Genomic DNA, 21,562 nt, shown 5'->3' on the forward strand with positions numbered 1-21,562 from the left:
CCCTGAAAACCTACTGACTACTAGTGTGCTGGTTGACTGGTGTAGACCAGCCACCACAGACAGGTTTCTGACCCCCTACAGGTGAGATCCTGCACTCCCTGAGGGCAGAAACAATGCCTGTTCCCCCCCCCCCCAGAGGTGTTCTCACCTCCTCCAAGCAGGATGGCTAAGTGTCTCAGCATATCAATGCAGAAGGCTTCACAGGCCTCTGTTGCCTTTGATATGCAACCCAAGGTTTGCCCAGTCAGGGGAAATGCTTCCCCCTGTCCCGGGCCCATTTGGCACCAGGACAGGCGGGCAAATTAGATAGTAAAAAGGTGTTACCCGACAGGCTAGTTCCACCCCTAAGGTGAGCTCCCTGATGTGAACACTAAATTTTGAATTCCACCACCTTGGCTTTAGTGGAATTAGGCTCATTGGTTCGGGGTTAAGTCTACTCCCCACAGTAAGTGGTCATATAGAGGATGTTGACACCCTTAAGGTAGGTAACCCATTGGCTCCTACCCGTCACTCCCCTGAACACCCCTAAATTAAGTATTTAGGAGACACTCCTGATGCCAGGAATTCCGATTCGACAGATCCAGAAGAAGACAAAGAAGGGTTGCGTGAAAACAAGAACTGGAGACTGCTGTGGACTTTTGGCACCAAACCCTGCCTGCCTGCGCCAGACTCTACAATCTTGACCCCGTGACTCGTCCTTCAGTTGAGCAACTACCAAGAACCTCGGTAGACTACCAGGCCTTTGCAAATTGCCAGCAATCTCCCTTGGAGTAAAGGAGCTACTAGTCTACAGGCACAGAAGAAGCAGAGTCTGGTTTGCCCTGTTGCCGCTCCCTGGCTGGCCCAACGCAGCAGCCACCCAGGAAGAGTTATCTGTGCTCCTGATGGTCTGATCTGTTGTCCCTACCAAGTGTGAGGACACCAGGACCGACCAGAGCTGCACAGCACCAGAACCCGGGGTACCGGACTCGTTGCTGCAAACAAAGCCTGTGAGAGTCAAATCCTGACTCCAACACCGAGACCAGCCAGCTGTCGAGGGATGTCAGCACAGCAGAGACCCACTTCCAGAGTGGGTCTCTTGATTTCTGTGCCCTCAACCGGCGAAACCGTCAACTGCGAGGACTATTGACGCATAGAGTCCAGCCAAACTATCCACTCTGCACCCAAGTGCCCCAGCACGGATACCGATGAACCAGCTGTGTCCCCTTGCTCTCAGGTCTTTTGACCCGAGCTCCCTGACCTGTCCCCCTCTGAAGTCTGTTTCCAGTTGGTCCCCCTTTTTCCCACCGGCATAGCGCGCAAACCTACCAACCCGACCAGCTCCTCTGCACCTGAACTCCCCAAGGCAGATAACGATTAAATGCTGGTGGTACTTTGGATGATGGCTCTCTTCAACCATAAGTCCTAAAGGAGAGTCCCAGAAACAGACTGTAACTAACTGTATGCACCATATGCCTTTTTCTCCATAGTAAAGCATTGCTGCGTAAAGAACCATTTAAGTGAACATTTTACTTACCTGTGAAAATCTATATTTGAAAAAGTACTTGCCTGATAAAGAAGTTCTTGGTATCAAGATTTATATAAAATTACGACTTAATTCTCTAAATTGATCTGATTTATTCTTGCATGTCTCATTTATTGCCTCTGAGTACAACAAATGGTTAGCACTACACTACACTGCTTGCCCGTACTACCACAAAAGACTGCATTTAGTGTTTATTTTTGCCTCTGTAAACCTGCAAGGGTTGCCTGGACTCTTTACACAGTCTCATTTTGGTCCGCTATATAAAGAGTTTACTGATGTGCTGGTGTACTTTCTGAAGGAAGCAATCAGTATATGTCCAGATGAGGCTGAGAGAAATGCCACATGACGACATTGAAGAGCAATTGCTGGATAGGAAACGTTTCAGATTCAGTCTGGCGAAATTCTGAATCCTAAGGTGAAGAATCTATAATATAGTTGGCAGAGGTAGTTAACTTTTTCTACACCTCCCTTATTACCTACCTTCTAGTCTAAAACATGCAACCTCTTTAAAATCTGGTACCCGCCAGCAAAAACAAAAAAATAACTCCAACCCATGCCTTGCTGCAATATTTAAAAATCATCTATCCCTTAACAACCTCAGCAACTCTATTCCTACACTACTTCAAAGTATTAAATAGTCTAGAAATCCTAGAGACCCGAACCACTCAAACCATCTGTTGCCATACAACTTTCAAAATAAAAAAAGAAATTAAAATAGAAGCACTTGTACATCTCAATGCAGGCATACAATGCCAACCCAACTCAATCTTGTTGAATGTGATTTCATTAAAAGACGATTTTGTAGAATACCATTACTGAGAAACCATTTGATATAAACTGTTTAATGGACATTTTCAGAATAAATGACATTTGCCATTTCATAGAAAACAATTTGTCTTATTGATCAAAATTGGCATTTGCTTGCTTAGTGTTTTTAATGTGGAAAGGCACTGGTTGCAGACCTTGCTTTCAGAAAGTTTTGTTGGCTTTATTTCAGTGTTTTACTTCATGGTACATTATTTCTGATTTGTACCACGTGCATTGTCAAGCAGTCACTTTAGATGCTTTTGATTTGTTGACCCCTAAACACCATCAATCCCTGCCCCCTAAACAACTCCTCATCACAACTAAATTACACCCATCACTGAACCCTAAAGCTCCTTTCTACCCTTACACTCCACCTATCGCTGAACTGTAAACCCCATCCCTACACCTAAACTCCACTCATTCCTGAACCCTAAAAACCTTTTTCTATGCCTGAACCACCCCCATCCCTTACCCCTTAAAATTTGTCACCAGACATCTGCTCATACCAAACAAATCATATCTGACCCCTTTGATTGAAAAGAGGGCTCCATTGTGATATAGTTTTTCTGTAATTGGTTGTTTACATGTCTTGGAAGCCCTGCTTTTTGCTTTATTTATTTTGTTTTGTCTCTCCGTTTGGTTGGTTACTTTCATGTGGGACAGTCCGCAAGATCTACATTTATATGGGTAAAATACAGGCTTAATATTCCTTTGCTAAAACAGTAGTGTCTTCCTGATGGTGTTCTTCTCTTTCAGCATTCTACTACAGGTACATTTTACCATTGCGCCTAAAATGTATAAACTGCACATGTTGTCCATGAGAACCATTGATCTTTTGATTATATAATTTTCCAAAAGTGGCATTTTCAGAATTGTGACTTTGAAGCCCTCTCTAATGGTATAGTTTGATTTCAATCACAATTTTAAAGTATTTCAAATCAAAAGTAATTACTTATTAAATGTAATACAGTAACCCTAAGTTATCCCATGAGAGAGATGGGCCTTGCGCTAGTGAAAAACTATTTGGAGAGTTTTTCACTACCGTGACATGCAAAACGTAAAGGTACATGTCCAACTTTTTTAATACAATGCATCCTGCCATATGGGCTGATTTAGCCCTATCCTAGGGGTGACCTGTATTAGAAATGAAGATTGAGGCCTGGTGAAAGGTTTATTTGTCAGGTCGAAATGACAGTTTAAAACTAATTCAGGCTGCAGTGGCAGACTTGAGACATTTTTAAAAAGGCTACTTAACTGGGTGGCACATTAAGTGCTGCACACCCACTAGTAGTATGTAATTTACAGGCTGTGGGTGTATGTAGTGCCACTTTACTAGGGACTTACAAGTAAATTAAATGTGCCAATTGGGTGTAAGCCAATTTTACCATATTTAATTATGAGAGCACGAGCACTTTAGCAATGGTTAAGTGCCACCAAAACCATAATGAGAAAATAGGAGGGGTTAAGGCAAATAACGTGGGGGTGACCCTGCAGAAAGGGCCAGATCCCACACAACTATACACTGTGTGGTCTACTGCTGCCTAGCACATATTGCCAGCCCGCCTCTCCAGCATATTCTTATTTCTGTGGTCTCAATAGAATCCCCACACACCATTTAGTTCCATGTACAGGTCTTCAAGTTAAAGTATAAAGTCTACAGATTACGTTTTATGTTGGCAGCAGCATCTTGGAGGTAGGCTTGCTGTACATAAAATGAATTATGAAAATGCAATGAACTCCATTATTCAACTGTGCCAAGAATTCAATATCACCAATAACATAATTTAAACACTTACAGGAACAGATGTCTGCCCCTTAAGGCTCAAGTCAGGTTTCTTGGAGCAGTGAATATTGCAGATGTGAACATTTCTTAATCCGCAAAATCTTTGGGAATTATATTAAGAACCGATAGTTTGAAGTTATGTGCTCAAATGGGGGTGGTACTTAAATGACAAAACTCAATGCCTAGTAAGATTTCGACATGCTTGTTTAGAAAGATTTTCTAAATGGAGATGCCTCTGCAGTGAGCTTATTCACCAGTGACCAAGAGCCTCATTGTTTCTAGGTGTCTTGTGAAACTTGAAGGCAGTGTGCCTTTCCACAGTCACCTTTGGCTAACATACTTTTATTTGCTTCTTTCTCTTTCTCTATAGGGGTGCTGTTTGCCCAGAAGCCAGTTCAGCTGATTGCAGGATCCAACAGCCAGAGCCACAGCAGCAGCAGCAGCTCGCACAGTCCTACATCCTCAAGGGGTACACCGGGGGCTGAGCCCTCCACCAGCTGGTCCCTCTGACGGTGATGACTGAAGATGGACTCCCCCTCTGAAGGACAGGCATGGAGTCCTCAAGGCGTTATACAATTACCTCATCTCCAGAAAGTCAGGGAAGAAACCAGGATTACCTCATGTCCAGGAACCGGCAAACGACGGTGACCCCGGAAGCATTCTTGGCACTTCCTTTGGGTTATTTGCCCATTCTCCTTTGCAAAACTTTTAAGTCCCATTGACCAAGTGCAGAGTGCATTTCACTATAATGGACTTTATTGTACAGTATTCAGCCTCCTCCTTCGCTTCCTTAAAACAGGAAGTGATCTAGTGGAAGTGATGTGATTTTTCGGAATTTTCAGGTCATTTGGATAAATATTCAATTATCCTGTATAAGAATGTCAACGGTATGCAAGGAGCATCACCTCTTATGAGCCTCACCCTACTCCCTTCATGGCATCCATCATCAAGAAGGCCACTGCCTGCACCCTGCGTCATGACTACTTAACTTGATGATAAAGTTATTTGTTGAACTTTATTATCACATTACAGAGCAGGTGCAAAGAAAAAGGAGAGGAGATAGTTTTAGACCTTGGAGATCCATGAAGGACCTGCAGAGTTGGGGGTCACAAATGTTAGACCTCCAATTCCTCCTGTCGCTGTGAATTTCATTAGTGGAGTGTCTTGTTTAATCAAGTCGCCCCAACTCCAGCCACATGGGTTGGGCAGTCTACTTTTGCTGGGCATGCAGAGAGGATTGAGGGTAGTTACCATGGAAAAGACCTGTTACCCTATTCTTTCCCACATATGTCAGTTCAAGGGAACGCGCAACCTTGCTGTATTATGATTGATACTTTGCAGGCACACTCAGTTCTTCTATCAGACCCTACCATTGTTGGCTTGATCCATTGTAGAAATTGTTCTTCTTGTGGATCAGCTTTGAAAGCCTTTAGTGTCCTTGCAGAATATATGCCCATAATACAGCATGGCGGCAAGGAAAGTGTACTGATGTTCCTACAGCTTGAGTAAAGACAATCCAGGCACCTCAGGGCATTTCAGAGGTTTTATTTTGTGTTGATTGATTATATATATATATATAATAATTTCTTTTGTAAGTCATGTATGTTTTATGATAATGATTTTGGAGAGATCTCTAAACAGAGCTGTTCCTCTTCACACGGGTTACATTTTTCTGGAGCTGAAATTTCATTTGTTGTTGTAATGGAAGATTGTGTGTACAATGGTGGAGGAGAGTGGGAGGTGCAAGAGTATTACCAGAAGTAGATAGTGTAGTACCTATTTAAGTTTTTGGGACTTCTGTGTTCTTTTGCCATCCTGATGCTAGAGATATTCAAGTTAAATTCTCAAATCGATGCTGCACTAAATTCACACCTCTTTATACCCAGTGAATTATACTAGAGCTGCAGTGTCTTGAGATTTATTTCTTCTTCAAAGTGAAAGAAGTCTCATGGGATGTGTTGATTCAGTGGCTTAAACATATCCACCTTGGTGAAAAAATATTGCACAAAATAGTTCAAAGCTGTAATGGAGAGCGTAGGCATGTCCCTTCCACCCTACTGAAAGGGCATTCTAGGTGGGTTTTGAGGTGTCAAGGAATGTCCGTTGAACAGCAGGTGATATTTGCTGTTCTCTGCATAGGCTGAAAGCCACCTCAAATGCCACAGATGAATTGCATGTGTAGTGGCATACGCATATCTTCTGACAATAATATGGATGGCACAGCTGACCATAATACCTCTAAAGAAATATACCTCAGACTTCATTCACGTTTACATCGAGGATGTAATTACAGATTTTGAAAACCTTTTATATACATACATATATATATATATATCTATATTTGTGTGCGTGTGTTTGCTGAAGTTCTTGTTTTTATAGTAGCACCAAAGAAATTGAAGACAGGGCCGTCCTTATTCTGAATTTCACTTTAGCTGTGGCATTATATATATATCAGCTCTCCCACATTTACCACCATAGTGAGTTGTTGCAACTTATTGGTAGGACGGGAAATTGCTTCTCAAAGCTGTTTAAACCAAAGACTACGTGCTGTTAGACTAATGAGTCTGCCCCTTCTTGATGTTACCCTGGTCTTCTCCTGTTCAGTAGTTAACACACCTTCCTCAAATCTGTTTTCTGCTAAGTGATATGGCGAGCCGTTATGATTATTTGTTTTGGGAGTGAGGGAGATTTCTTCGGCATCAGATCTCAACCCTCTTTTTGAACTATTAAAAAGAAGGGATGCATGCAATTGTTAGCACATTTCAAGCTGTACCATGTCTACACCAATGATTTGTCCGAAAGGATCGATCCTACATGAGTTCCTAAGGAAACCACAAGCTAATTATGTCATTCTATGTTTTTGTCAGACTAGCAACTTGTGCATGAGAATATCAGACTAATGCTACAGAGCCAAACCGAGTCAATAAGTGGTATTGCCCCCATTCAACACCCAATCGTATCCCTTTTTCTTGCCTTCCAGAGAGTTGGGACAAGTGGCCACTCTAATGGGGCCAGGGTACTCACAAATCCATTGTGAAAGCAACAGGTTCTTCAGTGCCCCTCTACTGTACTCACTGTTCCCTAGCCAGGTCTTTAACTGCTTCTACTGTAATTGGTGCCAGCATTCTGCCTCTAATACTTAACTAAAAGACTTGCTAAGAAGGTTCGAGGAGAGGCGCCCATGTGTTTTTCTTTTATTTTGTGATATTTTATTACTGCCTTGGTCTGCGGCTAGAGTTCTGAAGTAATGAATTATTTTCATTTAATCTTTCTCGAGCTGATAGTTACATGTTTGTAAATTCCCTTTTGATATATTTGGGCCATACAGCTAGTAGAGCATTTCCCACACTTTGTTTGCTGGATATTTACATATGGCTACAGGCTTTGAATTGAATTGTGGACACAAATTGAACAAGGTGCAGTGAATCTCTAGTAAGTGGGAGCTCAGCAATGTGCTCTCCAACACTTTTGACACTATGTTGAATACCAGAGATCTAGATGCCCTGAAAGAAGGGACATGGGGTTTTCATATATGCACTCAATTGGGGACCCTGCTTGGAAAGGTTTCTGGGCCCGTTTCTATTCCTACAGTAATATTTAAGGTTCTGCAAAAACATTGCCTCGATTTGAGTTCCTTAGTATGGCTCAACAGTTTTTTTTTCTCAATTTTCCCAAAATTCTCAGTAAACGTCTTTTGCTCCTCCAGAGGAATAATTTCCATGGCACTATGGCATCACATTTGAGAGCCTTTTAACCACTAGCATACCTAAAGACATGATTCCTGGGTACATGGGCCTTTCGCACTATAAGTTGGACGTTTCTGTGGTCTGGAAGAGTTCAGCAGATCATCGGTTGAGGTTTAGTTTCACAATGTCGGACAGTGCATGTGGCTAATCCACTGTTAATGCTTAATGAGTTACACTTATTAGCCCAAAGAAGTTGGCGATAGGGACACAGATAATACCGTTCTACTTGACTGTTTATGATATCCTATGTAAGAATTATAGAATAAAATATTTTGGCTTGTATTAATCTGGTTTCTATATCGGCCATTTGAGCCTGTGCTTACTGTATTTAAGAAGCTCATCTGTAGGAACACTTTCTCCAGAGCCCCGTACTTAATTTATTTCAACCATGGGGGTCTCCACGCTATTGCTGCACCATGATTTGGTTTTCACAGCATAATGGTAATGGATATAAATGATGAACAAGTCAGGATTATTACCTATGTTGTGCTTTGATTTCTGCTTTGAAGAAGCCTTTTCTTCTCATCTGCTTTGCTTTACTCTTGTCTACAGGAGTCATTCTCTTAGTCTGGGTCAGTATAAACATCCAGTGGCATTGGTACCCAGACGGATATTATCCATCTGGGTACAATTCCCAGTATAGGCTTTCCTATAAATGTCATTGGACTCCCTCTTTATAGTGGGTTTGTGCACACCCAAACAAGAACAGAACTTTTGGCATTTAGAATGTTACAATTCAGTAGGGCTACCAAATGACCTACATCGTGCATCTTCTGTAAGCATTTCTCTTCCCTCATCAGAGATGATGATAGTTTTATTGTGTTTTCTAACCGATTTGGTTGAATATTTCCAAGTAGCATTCATGCCGTCGCCTCTATTTTTTTTTTTCTTGGGTTCCTTATCTGTTCTCACTTTTTTTGTGTGAGAAGGAAGCCATACAAAAGATAACCTCTAACAATGACAGTATTTTGAAAGAAATGAGTCGGCACGCTATACCCAGGAAGGTGGTGGCCCGCTTCCTAAACTATACAGGGAAAACACTTGCACAGTGCTGTTTTACAGGTTTTGGTTTAAACAGTTTTACGAAATAGTTTTTTGTACCATATAGCATGGCAGCAGTTCTCCATGGTAGCGAAAAGAATAGAACTGATGTGTAAAGTGGTCGCCACAAAAATGAGGTTTCTCTAATAGGAACTGTTGGTGGCACTGCTCCAGCCTTCATTTCTCCTCAGGATCAGCGAAAGCATGGTTTCCAGTTAGACTTAAAATGGCGTTTCAGGGATGAAGCTACTCGCGCCTACTATCCCCTGTAGATTAGTTCCTAGCTGCTGATATTTAGCCAGTAGCATCATCATCACTTCTTGCTGTCTTTTTATGCTCCTAAATTCGTGAGCAGTTCCAATGTATGATTTTGGTAATGAGCTGTCCACATATTCTACTAAAGATATTTAATATATTTTTACAGTTACCTTTTATATTTGTCCGATTGGGCCCATCAGTCAAAGCCAGTTGCAGGCTGATGTTTCACAGTGCGGTTTCCACTCCCTAAACATGATATTCTTTCTGAAGAGTGAAATGTATGCCTGCTGTGTCATTAGTTTCTCCATATTGTGTCTGCTTAAAAAGATTTGATAAATGCAGTTATTTAGATGAGATTTATGAATCTGTTGCCTCTGCTGTAGCGTTTCCTGCGTATTCTCTGCAATTTTAATTCCAGACTTGCGTACCAATCCATTTAACATGAGATAGGCATGTTGGGGTTTCGGAAAGGGAATTGGTTGCTCTTTTTGGTTAGTAACATATAAAAACTGTTTTCCTGAGGCATGACAAATGTAGAGTGCAACACATACTTTGCCAAAGCCATGCATCAGTAGAAGAATTAGGTCTACTGAAACCTATTTTTAACAATAATCTGCCCACTTCAACTCCAAAATGCTGCCATTTATGCCCATGGGCATAAAACTTGGCTTGGTGTGGTAGAGGTGTAGCAGTAATTTGTAATATGTCTGGATCTAAACTGGTGAAAGTTGGTATCTGTGAGGCATCTTCTTTTTCTAAAAGAAGCTGCTGTGAGCACTTTCCTTTCCAAAAGTCTGCAAAACTCAATGAAGTTACTTGTAGTCACCTTAAGTCACTTGAGTGGCCTATTTAAAAGGCCACTGCGACCTCTATTAAACAAGAGCCTTTTCTGTTTGAGTGGTAGTTCTTTTCTTATGATGGCTGTTATTTCCTTACTACTAACTTATGATGTCAGAATGCACCTGTAGTAATAAAATTACATAATTGATCGCTTGTAGTAACCTACAAGCGACTAGTGATCACCCTGGATTTGCCCGTCTTGTGCTTCTATGACGTCTCCACTTCCCCCCCCACCCCATCCTCAGCGCCTTGATCCCCAGGATGTGTGTCTGCACAAATAGAAAAGTAGCCATTCAAAGGAGTAGTCAAGCATGTTGGTGTCTGCTAAGCTGGTTGCCCCGAGTGTAAAGATGTTTTTAACTTAAAGGCAGCATAATGGATAAGGAAGGGAAAGGCTAGACATAGTGAGACAGTAAAACAGACTGAGGGAACACAGGACTTGGCAACATAGAGGTGGAGAACTGCAGAAGGGTAGCACAGGAGACAAAGTGCAGAAAAGCAGAGCGACATAAGGTGGCACATGGCAAACAAGCCACCATTCTGGACCACTTGAAAAAATGTACAGCCCAACTTGTTAAGTTTCAAGGATATTACAGATCACTGAGGGTTCCATGACCTTTAAAGAAATGTGTCTCTCTATAGTCTGGGAACTGCTCGGTGACTTGTAGTAGCTTTATAATGTACAGGTGGGGGTACATTCACCCATATTTGACAAATTGTTAGAATTTGATATGAGTTTGGATGACTGTGCTAGGGCTCTCTGTAAAAAAAGAATGAAAAAGCCCTGCTGTGCAGGTTGGCTTTTTGAGATGAACGGTGTCATCCTTGAACTGAAGTAGAATGAAGTGTTAATGTTGGGAGTGGAGAAGGCATATGTAAATACATTAATTTGTTTCCCTTATTTCAATGATGTGTGTAATACTACTTTCACTTACAAGCCACCCGTTCTTCGCGTGGTCTCAGCTGCTGCACCTCCTCAGGTGCTTCTAGTCAAGGAAACCTTTTAGCCTAGAGTCCTTTGTATGGTACTTAGTGGTGTGTAATTGTGGTAGTATCTTCTTGTTTATAATTTTCACTACATATACAACCACTGCTGCTGTAAACCCCCTACAACCTTTTTGATTCAGTGGGCACTTGATCTTGTCTAATTTCTAATTGATTTTCTTTACTCTATGCTTCTCTTCTGCTCCCAATCACTCTGGCCTGTACTAGCTCAGCCATTGAAAATGAGATGGGTAATTCAAACCAATTCATTGGCATGATAAAGCACAATTGCAGTTCACATGAATTGTTCAAATTTTCATTTGCGTGTTATGAAATTTTATGGATGCGCAGCGATCAATATAACTTTCATTGCTGTCATGTTTTAGACATTCACCCTGTGCTTGCTTCCCACTTTGTCACGGCACTTTCAGAGACTGATGTGGGTTTTTTTTTTACAATTAATTTAGTTGCAGAATCAAAAGGTATGTCTTGTTTGTGGGGAAAAATATACCCTTTAGATTATTATAAGGGGGAGCACATTTGAACAGGGAACTGTCTCTGTGCTCAACCAATACCCCTGCTCTATCTGTCGACTGAGATAGTTGAAAAAGTAGCTGGCTGTAAGGGCAGGGTCTCATAGTGATTCTCTGAGTAACTGTTCTCCTAGTAGAGATCTCTTGTGGAACATATTGGTTACCATATATTCTGGTCAAATACCCCCTGACCTCAGCTAATAACATACATGTTTTACATTGGTAAATCTTGCTTCTTTCAGCAGCAAACTTTATTCTAGTAGATCATGCCATGTGGTGCTTACTGTCAGCTGCAGTGCCTGACTTGAAGGTGCATGGGTCCATTAAGGACCAAAGCACTCCAATTTAGGAACATAGCTCCATAACCTATCAATTCTTTCTGATGACATAGCTTGTATAATACCACTTTATATGTGCCAGTCTCTCAATAGCAGGGCAGGCCTGCACCCAAGCTTTTTACGCTCATTGTAAAGCTGCAAGGTTCTAGTTTGTGAAGATCAGGCTGGTTTCCATTGTGATTTGTTAAGGAAATGGTACTGTGGCAGAAGACAGATAGGAGGAGGATGGTGATTTGGAGTGGAGGTTCGGAGAAGAGTGACTGATGGGATGTGTTGGTCTAGTTTTATCTTAATCCCATCACATTCTTTGGCTGTTTTTCCACCCTATCGAAAGCTGAGCAGATTTGTGCCCAGAGAATACTAGCATCCCAGTTTCATGCTCTATGTACACCTCACCACCTCACATGTACCCATCTTATTCCCCAAAGAGCAGTGACCCACAGTCCTAGGGAACATCGTTCTCACAGACCAGATGCAGGTTCTCACTGAACACATCCTCACGGATTGTTAGCAGAGAAAAGGGTAACGAGGGTCTCTTGTTCTCACCCAGCTACTTTCATTCATAGAGCAGCTTTCTTGCTTTTACTTCTACGTCCGACCCAAGCTCACGCAGGCTGGTCAGGACGCGATAAAACAATGCAGCCACACAAGACCTAAAATCTTCATCCACACAGCACCTTTCCTTCTCTCAGAGCAGAGGTCCAAGCATTACAGCTTAATGTAGTGGAGCATCCTCACAGCAGACAAATTGGAGTGTCTTACTCAAAGCTGGAGTGTATCCATCACCAGCAGTTTCATCTCTGTGCAGTTGTAAGCTTTAGTCTTGAGAGAGATTGTCGGATGATCTAAGCGCACAAGGAACACTAGCGTAGTTGCAGACAGTGAATACTAGTATCTTGTTTTAAGAAATCAACTACAAGCAAATCAGCAACCTAAGTTAAATCACAGTTAAAAAGCAGATGCACCCACAAACATGTTCTACTTCTTGTTAGTGCAGCAGAAAGTGCAAAAAGTGTTACATTGTCAAATAGCTACAGCAAACACTTATTTTAAAACTAGTTTTCCTGCATCACTGTTCGCTTCACTTCACATTTTGACTAATGGGCTGAGTGTTTACGTGTACGGTCCTGTAATAAATGAAAGCTTAATTTACCTCAAAGCACACAACGCTAAATTGTGTACCATTTATGGCTATAGCTCACCAAGTTTAGCATATTGTGATTCCCAACCTTTGGTTCAAAGTGGCTTCTACAATTGTAAAAGCCCTCACCACTACTCTGCTGAACAACTTTAAACTACTCTTCTATCACAGTGACAGTTCAAGCCCCCGCTCTGGCCTCACTAAAACACAGATTTCTCCCTGGTCCTTAGGATAGCGATTTTCTAATAGTAGTTTAGTAGGAAATTCAATAAACACACGTGCTCTTTGTATTCTTCTAGAATTGTATTTTTGGTCCCTTTGTTTCCATTGACTAATTTTGGCACAAGTACCTTGTTTTGCAGTGTTTGATTGGCGGTGTATTAAATTTACGAATTGCATTTCATGAGACGTTCATAATGTTGTGAAACAACATTTGTATGGATCTTGTGTAACATTTCTCCATGAAGGATATAGCTCACTCGGGAAGTAATGTTGAATACAGCCAGATGACCGGTTCAATTAGAAAATGCCCCTCCTAGAGACCTTTCCTACTCTAGCCCATCTCCCACGGGCAAAAACCCCACGGATGTTCACATTGTGCGAAATTGTGAGTGTCACAATTCATATAAAATTCTATAGACGGGTCAGTTAATTGTTGTCCATACTGCTTTCATGTCTTTAGCACTGGTCTTTATTGAACTCCAGTCTCACTGAAAGACTTCTTCCAAAAGAAAGTCTTCTCTTGATCTAATAAAACCCTAGACAAAATCTCAGAACTAGCCCTATGGCTCCTGCTAATGAATCATTGTTGAATGCAGTGAAAACTTCTATAGTTCTGCTCTAAACTGAATTAGCTCAGGGTGCTTGAACACCTACAGAATCTGTGGCCATATCCAACGGTCATGAATCATCAAAGTCAAAGAAACTGGAGTTTAAAAAACACATTTTCTTTGGAGTAAGATATTCCATCTGCTTTCAATTCAAAGATTAGTCAAAAGGACAACATATATTAGATATTCTGCGTGGTGGTTGGGGAAGGCAATTTCTTGATACTGCAGTTGAGATTACAGTAAAGGATAATGTTCATCAGTTATTTCATTGGGTAGCGGTCAAATATGCTAGGTAGGTCTGTTTCTTTGCAGTTTCACATTATATGCACAGGTGTTTTCAAGTAAAGAGAACAGATTAAGGCCTACTTGGATTCCAAGAATGCTACATATTAGAGAAGATTCAAGATTTTGGATTGCTCTTGAATTGCTACATCCCTAAACACTTTGAATAGTCATTGAAGTCAATTCTAGCCTTAACAAGATCTGCGCATATAGCTATGATTATCTGCAGTTCACGAAATGTCATAATTTGGGCCTACCTGCATCATTGATTCAGGTTGTGGTAAAGCCAATATCTGACACTTCCCTTGATCTTCCAAAAGTTTGCTCTGCCAGGTCGGGCTCTGATAAATTCCTCCTGAGCAGAGTGAAACAATCAGCTGACCATTTTACCATTTAGTTTCTATCCATTTTGACAATGTATCGCCCATTATCCTCTCTGAATATGCTGGTGCTGACTTTGAAAAAGTCGAACTAGAAACGTTGGTTGATGTAGCTTCCAAGAATCCCTCTTTTATACATAAAAGCAAAATATGAATGCAGTTGAGAATCTTTTTGCTTGACAACTGTTAAGCCACCTCCATTCTTCAAACAGTATAATGCAGGCTAATCCAGAGGACTGCACTTCTCCCTAGGTTACTTAGTGTATGGTTCTCTACGGTTACATCCCTCATTTAGTTTACAAAATGTGTTAACAATATGACTGCAATATTTCCACCTTCCACTTGAAATTGTTTTGCTGGTGTTGATGAATTGTGCTAGAAGTTAGTGATTTTTGCGCAGTCGCTCAAACCTCCTTACACAGGAATATGTAGAGAAGCTTGCTTAATGCCAGGACCACCATTAGAAAAAATACACACAATTATGTTCAGCTAGATTCCGTTGTTAACCCACAGGTGTGTTTTTCCAAGTCCTGTGCAAACAACTGGAGACAATACTTCATAAACCTGAACCACGTTTTCTGTGCAGAGAACAGAAGTTCAAGAGCTTTATGTTGAAAGTAACATACACGGTCCAGAAAAGCCACTGCTACCCTTCTCAAGCATTTTCTTCGGTTGAAATTCTCAAAGCTGCCACACAGCTAATGCCTCATACTTTGGCGTTTATTACTAGAGCTGGAGGAAATTACCTTTTCCTGCATTTATAGGCAAGGACCCTCGAAAGCTTGTGAATCGGGAGGCCATAGATTGCTTACCAGTTCAGCTTTGAATGGTAGTTATTGAGCACCTTTCTGCTTGCTTGTCGGGATCCTTCTCTTCTATTAAGAGAGCAGCCCTTTTAGTCATTCAACAGAGTAGTCCTTTGTTTCTTTGGTTAGTTTATGTAGCTGCAGCTACCATCCTAGCGTGCCACTATACCAGCCATTCATCCGGGCGCTAGTCCATATGAACACACGAACACTGAGACACTAAAGGTATTAAGTGTTTATCCCTACACTCTGTTCTTTTACATGTGTTTCCATATTTTTGCTGTCTTTCTGTTTTGGTTTGTATGACTGTGACGGATGGAAAATTCAGGAATTACCTTAATAAGCAAGCAGGAGACTGTTTTCATGGGATATGTTCATAGTTCATGGTCATCAAAAATTAATTTTAGCATTTATTTTTCTTTACTCACGGCCATCCGCTTGCTTATTTAAAATGGTGCAGAATGGCTATAGAAAGCTTGGGGATAAATATTTCTAGTGAGTAATGTATATCTTTACAAGTGGTTGAAGGAAAACAAGCGCTTATTGTACAACATAATAATCGTCACACACCACATCCTCTCATATTCTGGTCCCAGAAAAACAAAAAAGAGATGAGTGTTTGTTCAACTCCTAAATCTTGAGCTTTTTCTATAGATGTTGAAGGTCCATCGTGTGACTCAACGACTGATGGTGTTGTGTATCCTTGTAACATTTAAAGGGGCGCAACCAAACCTCTCCATTCCGTTTTTGTTGACCCTTTCAAGCTTGCATTTATTTAATATCTTTAGTTACTCTTCATCTTTTTCACATTTTGAATAAAGAACATTACTTTTGGTTGTGTTTAGAAATCGCCCCCCTCTACACACATTGACATATCATGGTTGGACAGCTATATATTTCCTAATCAAAAAACCCTTTTAAAAAACTGTAGATGCCTGCTTCCGATCATAAATGCAATAGTGTGAAAAGGGCATCGTTATTTTGGTCTGACAGTTACATATGCATTTCTGTGGGCAGTGCTGCTGTATTCAACTTTTATTTTCAGTTGTTCTCTGGAATGTTTGGATTTTCTATTTATTGATTGTTTGGCGAGGGTGTGTACACCTCTGCTGATATCTAGATACGGGTAAATATGCAGTAAAGAAAAAGATATTGCATGATATAGGCAAAATCCTATATGTGCTCAAATGAAGTTCATATTCAATACCTCTAACAACTGAGAAAGTTTCATTATGCTTGTAAAAATGTTTTTCACTGCACCCCTTTTTTCCTGCCTTCCCCATTCCTTAGTCCCATAACCAAAAGGTGGATTTTGTCTGTGCTGGAGTTCCTGTTGGCACCCCAGTATTTAAAATCTGCTGAGTATCAGGGAACCACTTTTTCACATCCATTTTTATAAATGTCTGTTCTATAAAGATGTGAATTATCCGGCCCAATGGACTACGAGGTGGCACCAGCCACCACACATCTCTTTCCAAAGGGCTGAGCAGGTTAATAACCAAAGAGAATCAGCACTGTGAAGAGGTTATTGGTCCAAGTGACCAGACTGTTGAACACTCTTTTTAACGAATAAGTACCTCAGACTTATTCTTACAGCAAGTATTTGTATGTGTCAATTCCCTTAACAGCCTACCTTTCACTCTGTTATGAATTTTCATACTCTAAATAAATCAATTTCTACCTCTTCCACTGGAGCGGTGTGTTTTGTTTATGCTTATGGTCACATTTGTTTCATTTGACCGAAAAGTATTTTTCTTTTGTTTAAATCTGCTGGTGGTACACAGAAGAATTCACACGTGTCTGTATTCTAAAGTGCACAAACACTGTGGGAGGTTTTGCCTACGGAAGGGTGAAGAGTGTCTGGAGTGAACCTGAACATCATTTACTTTAAGGGACTGTCGTGATGGGAACAACGGAGTACTGTTGCCGTGCAACCTAAGAAGTACCAAGGGATCATATTTTTTCTAATAAAATACTTTTTACAATTGTAATCACTTTCAACACCATTGGCTTACTAGGTACTAGTTTCAACCAACCAAAAGAAGAAACAATGACAATTGGCTGAGAGAATCATTTAGGTAAATTGTCAAGTTTTTAATCCCTTCCTGAAGGGAACAAGCTCTGTTGAGTTCCTGAGATGGAAAGGAAGGCTGTTCCATGCCTTAATGGCGCAGTAGCGAACTCCTACCACCCCAGCTAGTTTTATTATAGCGGGGGAGAATAGCGAGTTCAGTTTGCAGGGAGCGCAAGGCTCTCCCCGGAACATACCACTGTATTGAGTGTTTCAGAAAATCTGGGCCCATGCCATTAAGGGCTTTGAAGACTATACACATTGCATTAAACTGAATCCGTAGTGCCACAGAGCCAGTGAAGAGTTCTGAGTCCTGCCCTTACTGAGATAAACCTGGGTGTACCAGTGAGCATCCTGGCTGCCGCATTCTGCACGATCTGGAGTCTGGACAGATGTTTTTTCTGGATGTTAATGTAGAGACTGTTGCAATAATGCAGCCGTGACAGAATGAGAGCAGTGACTGCAGTTTTCAGGCAGTCTTTCGGGAGGAGGAGTTTGATTTTACGGATAATTTTAAGCTTAAAAAAGCAGGATGAAACAACCCTGCTAACATGATCATCAAAAGAAAGTTTCGAGTCCATAATCACTCTGAGATTTTTTGCCTTTTCCACCGGAACAGGAGGCCCACCCATTGTATTCGGCCACCAGTCCGGTGTCCAAAGGTTGGCAGTGTTCCCGAATAATATAACCTCGGTTTTTTCTGCATTGAGTTTGAGGCAGTTTGATGCTATCCAGGCTGCAATCGCCTGCATGTAGTTATGACACTTTGAGCCAGTCTCAGGCTCTGACCCTTTTTGGATTGACTACACAATTTGCGTGTCATCGATGTAAGAGGTCAACTGGAATCCAAAAGATTTAATCAAGGTTGCCAGCGGAGCAACATATATATATTAAATAATGTCGGGCTGAGCGAAGACCCCTGTGGGACTCCACATGGGAAAGAGAAGGGCTTAGAGCTGTCTCTACCGAGGTCCACAGTTTGTGTTCTATTAGCTAGGAGCGATTTCAGGAGGTCCCAAGCCTTGCCTTGGACACCGACCGCTGATAGACGGTCCATCAAGACTTCGTGATGGACCGTGTCAAATGCGGCCGAGAGATCCAGCATGATCAGTATGGCCGCGCCACCCTGATCTAAAGCCTTCCTAATCTCGTCCGTGGATTTTATTAATGCCAGTTCAGTGCTATGTTCTGCACGAAATCCAAACTGCGTGGTGTCTTAAAGTGAGCTAGTCTGAAGGAACAAGCTAAGTTGACCGTTCATAGCCCTTTCAATCATCTTACCCAGGAAGGGGAGACGAGAGATGGGTCTATAATTGCTCGGGTCTTTTGGGTCCAAGTTAGGTTTTTTGAGCAAAGGGAGAATTGAGGCTATTTTCCAGGAGGCCGGGAAATGACCGGTATTAAAAATGGAACGAAACAATGGGGTAAGAGCCTCCCCAACGATATCTGGAACCAGTTTCTGTACCGAGACTGGACAGGGGTCCAACGGGGAGCCTGATCGGATCTCGGAAAGAAGCTTAGTGACTCCAAGCTGATCCAGAGGTGTAAAATGATCAAATATGGAGGAGGGCCCATTAAGCTCAAAGAGCTCTATTGGCACTACCTCATTAGTAGCTGCGGGCATAAATGTGAAGGAGCAAAAAATATTTTCAACCTTTTGTAAGAAAAAGGCAGCCAGAGACTCGCGTAGTTCTAAGTTGCTTCCAATCTTGGGGCTAGGAGAAGAAGTTAGCAGAGAAATAGTTTTGAACAGCGCTTTGGATGAGGAGGCAGCACCTCTAATTTGTTCCCCAAAGTAGTTTTCTTTAGTTTCAAAAAGCAGTTTTTTATAGCAAGCAAGACCTACCTTGTAGGCCTCTCTACCAGCATGACTATACTCTCTCCTCCATGCTCTCTCCAGCTTTTTGCACTCTAGTTTTTGTTTTTTTAGGCTTTCAGAGTACCACGGGGCAGTTGACCGTGCCCACTTAAGAATACACCATTTTCCTGGCACTAGTTTCTTACAGGCAGAATCCACCCAATCTGTATAGATGGTCGTGGCTTCCTCTACGTTAGTCATAAGTGCGGGCATTGAGCCTTGTAAAAGCTTTCCTAGAACAAGGTTGTCAATGTTTTTCCAGCCCCTTGTAGTTATAGTTGCCCTAACCGGAGGTTTATAGTTGTTATGTAGGACTTGTGTAAATTCAAATAAGACTGCCGCATGATCAGTCCAAGTGAGTGGTTTAGCGTTAGTATAGACAAGATTGGGATTATTAGAAAAGATTCCATCCAGCATGTGGCCTGCGGAGTGAGTGGAGTCTAGCACTAACTGCTTAAGGTCGCCCAACTAAATATTTGCTGCAGTTTTATAGTATCCGGGTCGTTCGGATCTTCCAGATAAAAATTGAAATCACCCATGACTGTAAAATACTTGTTGCACAATCCTTCCTCCAGAAGTGATCCTATGGAGTCTAAAAACGCACTCCTGGGCCCAGGGGGGCGATATAAAAGAATAGTATTAAGTGTGTCATGATCCGAGGTTTGAATATTAATTAGCAGAGCTTCACAAGTCTGATTGGCATCTTTAGTAAAAGTGGGTCTGAGAGAGTCCTGATAAATGACTGCCAGTCCACCGCCTCTCTTGGAAAGTCTATCTTGGGTGAAGCAGAGGAAACCGGGAGGAGTAGCTTTGACCAAATCAGGCCCTGAAGCTTCATCAGACCAGGATTCAGTTATAAAACCCAATTTAATGTTATGGTCTTCCATAAACGTAGCACATTCCATACTGTGCTTGATTAAAGACCTAACATTAAGCAGAAGGCATTTAAGTGGTGCCTGAGTGGCTCGACTGGTCTTAGCATTTGTAAACTGATAGCTCTTAAACCCCTTTATTGCGTCTTAATTTTCCTGGTGTCCATATACCTTTATGCAGAAACGAAGCATCATATCTGCTGAGAGCAAAGTCATAGAGCTGAACTATCTAAGTCCCGAAATTTAAGTCAGATGCTCTAAGCAGGTTTCCTCATGTCATATCAGAAGCTACAGGTTGCGTTGGGTCCTTCATGAAGTGCTCTCCATTCTTTATCAATGAATGCTCTCTTTTCCTCGTTGTAAGAGGAAGAGTGCTTATTTTGTGACGTCTCTATAGTTCCAGACGTTTCTATGCCTGACTCAGTGCCCCACATTAGACAGCACACTGCTGCTCTAAGCCATTATACAGTGCAGAGTCTGCTGGGATAGCGATGAGCAAAAATTCCCAATCTCCCACCAGTACCTGCCTGCTCTCACCCTTGTCAGGACTTGGCATAAAACCATCAAGCAGCTTTATAGATCGCAATCTATCAGCAGTGGAGAGAAGCTTGTCCTGGCTGCAATAGTAATTTGTCCTGGTACACAGACTCTTTGCCAGTCTGTTTTCGGTCCTTGTTAGTTGAAAAGAATCTATTGGGGGGGGTCCTGGCAACATTGCAGATTGGTTACTGAAAATTAATGTTCGAGGCATATGAGCTGCAGATTACACACTTTTGCATATATCGCCATCTGGTGTTTGGCCCGGATGTTTGCAGTTTGTTTTTCCTCTTGGAAAGTCTTTGGAAGTCACGAGGTCGGTGACTCCTCCCTTGGTTCGTATTGCGCATGGGCTTCGGCTCCATCCTCAGATTGTTTTTTTCCGCCATCGGGCTCGGATGTAATACTTCGCGCTCCGGTTTCGAACATTCCAGTTCGACAATCGAAGCGGAATCCTCGCTCTCCGCGATATTGTTTAGATACTAATCTCCTCAATCACCTTCTTCTACGACGCACCTTTGATTCCAGTCATTGACGGCGGCCTTCGGGCCTATCCAGGCTCCGGTCCCGGCTGACGGAAAAAACTCCATTCAAGAAGTGCCCTCGATGTGGGTCCAAATTCCCCCACACCGATCTTCATGAGGTGTGCAACCTCTGCTTCTCCCCTGAACACGAGGCTCGAGACTGTCCCGCCTGCGAGTCTTTTAGATCCAAAAAGAGATCGAAGGGCCAGACGAAAAATGGCGCACTCCTCGACCTCCGTTCCAGTCGACATCTTCGGGGATGACGTTGAAGCTCCGGGACACCAGCACACCGAAGAGGACCTCGTCCGTGCTTCCGAAGCCGACGACTCGGATGTGGAGGACATCACCCCGGCACAGAGGGTCGTGAGTAAAATACCCCCTCCCACACCGACACCCAAAAAGGCTT

At 42.0% G+C, this 21,562-nt stretch overlaps 1 protein-coding gene across 2 annotated transcripts in view; it reads left to right on the forward strand.

Annotated features, from left to right (window-relative positions):
- Positions 1-5,639, forward strand: part of ARID3B (AT-rich interaction domain 3B) — a 455,909-nt gene extending 450,270 nt beyond the window's left edge. Inside the window, exon 9 of one of the 2 annotated variants that reach the window (XM_085643782.1) lies at positions 4,486-5,639. In XM_085643782.1, the coding sequence (XP_085499908.1) occupies positions 4,486-4,625 (140 nt within the window). In that variant the 3' untranslated portion in view covers positions 4,626-5,639. The remainder of the gene's footprint in view (positions 1-4,485) is intronic. The other variant, XM_085643783.1, reaches the window with a different exon arrangement.
- The last annotated feature ends 15,923 nt before the right edge of the window (positions 5,640-21,562 follow it).

Source organism: Triturus cristatus, chromosome 3_1 (assembly GCF_964204655.1).
Source record: "Triturus cristatus chromosome 3_1, aTriCri1.1, whole genome shotgun sequence".
Lineage (NCBI taxonomy): Eukaryota > Metazoa > Chordata > Amphibia > Caudata > Salamandridae > Triturus > Triturus cristatus.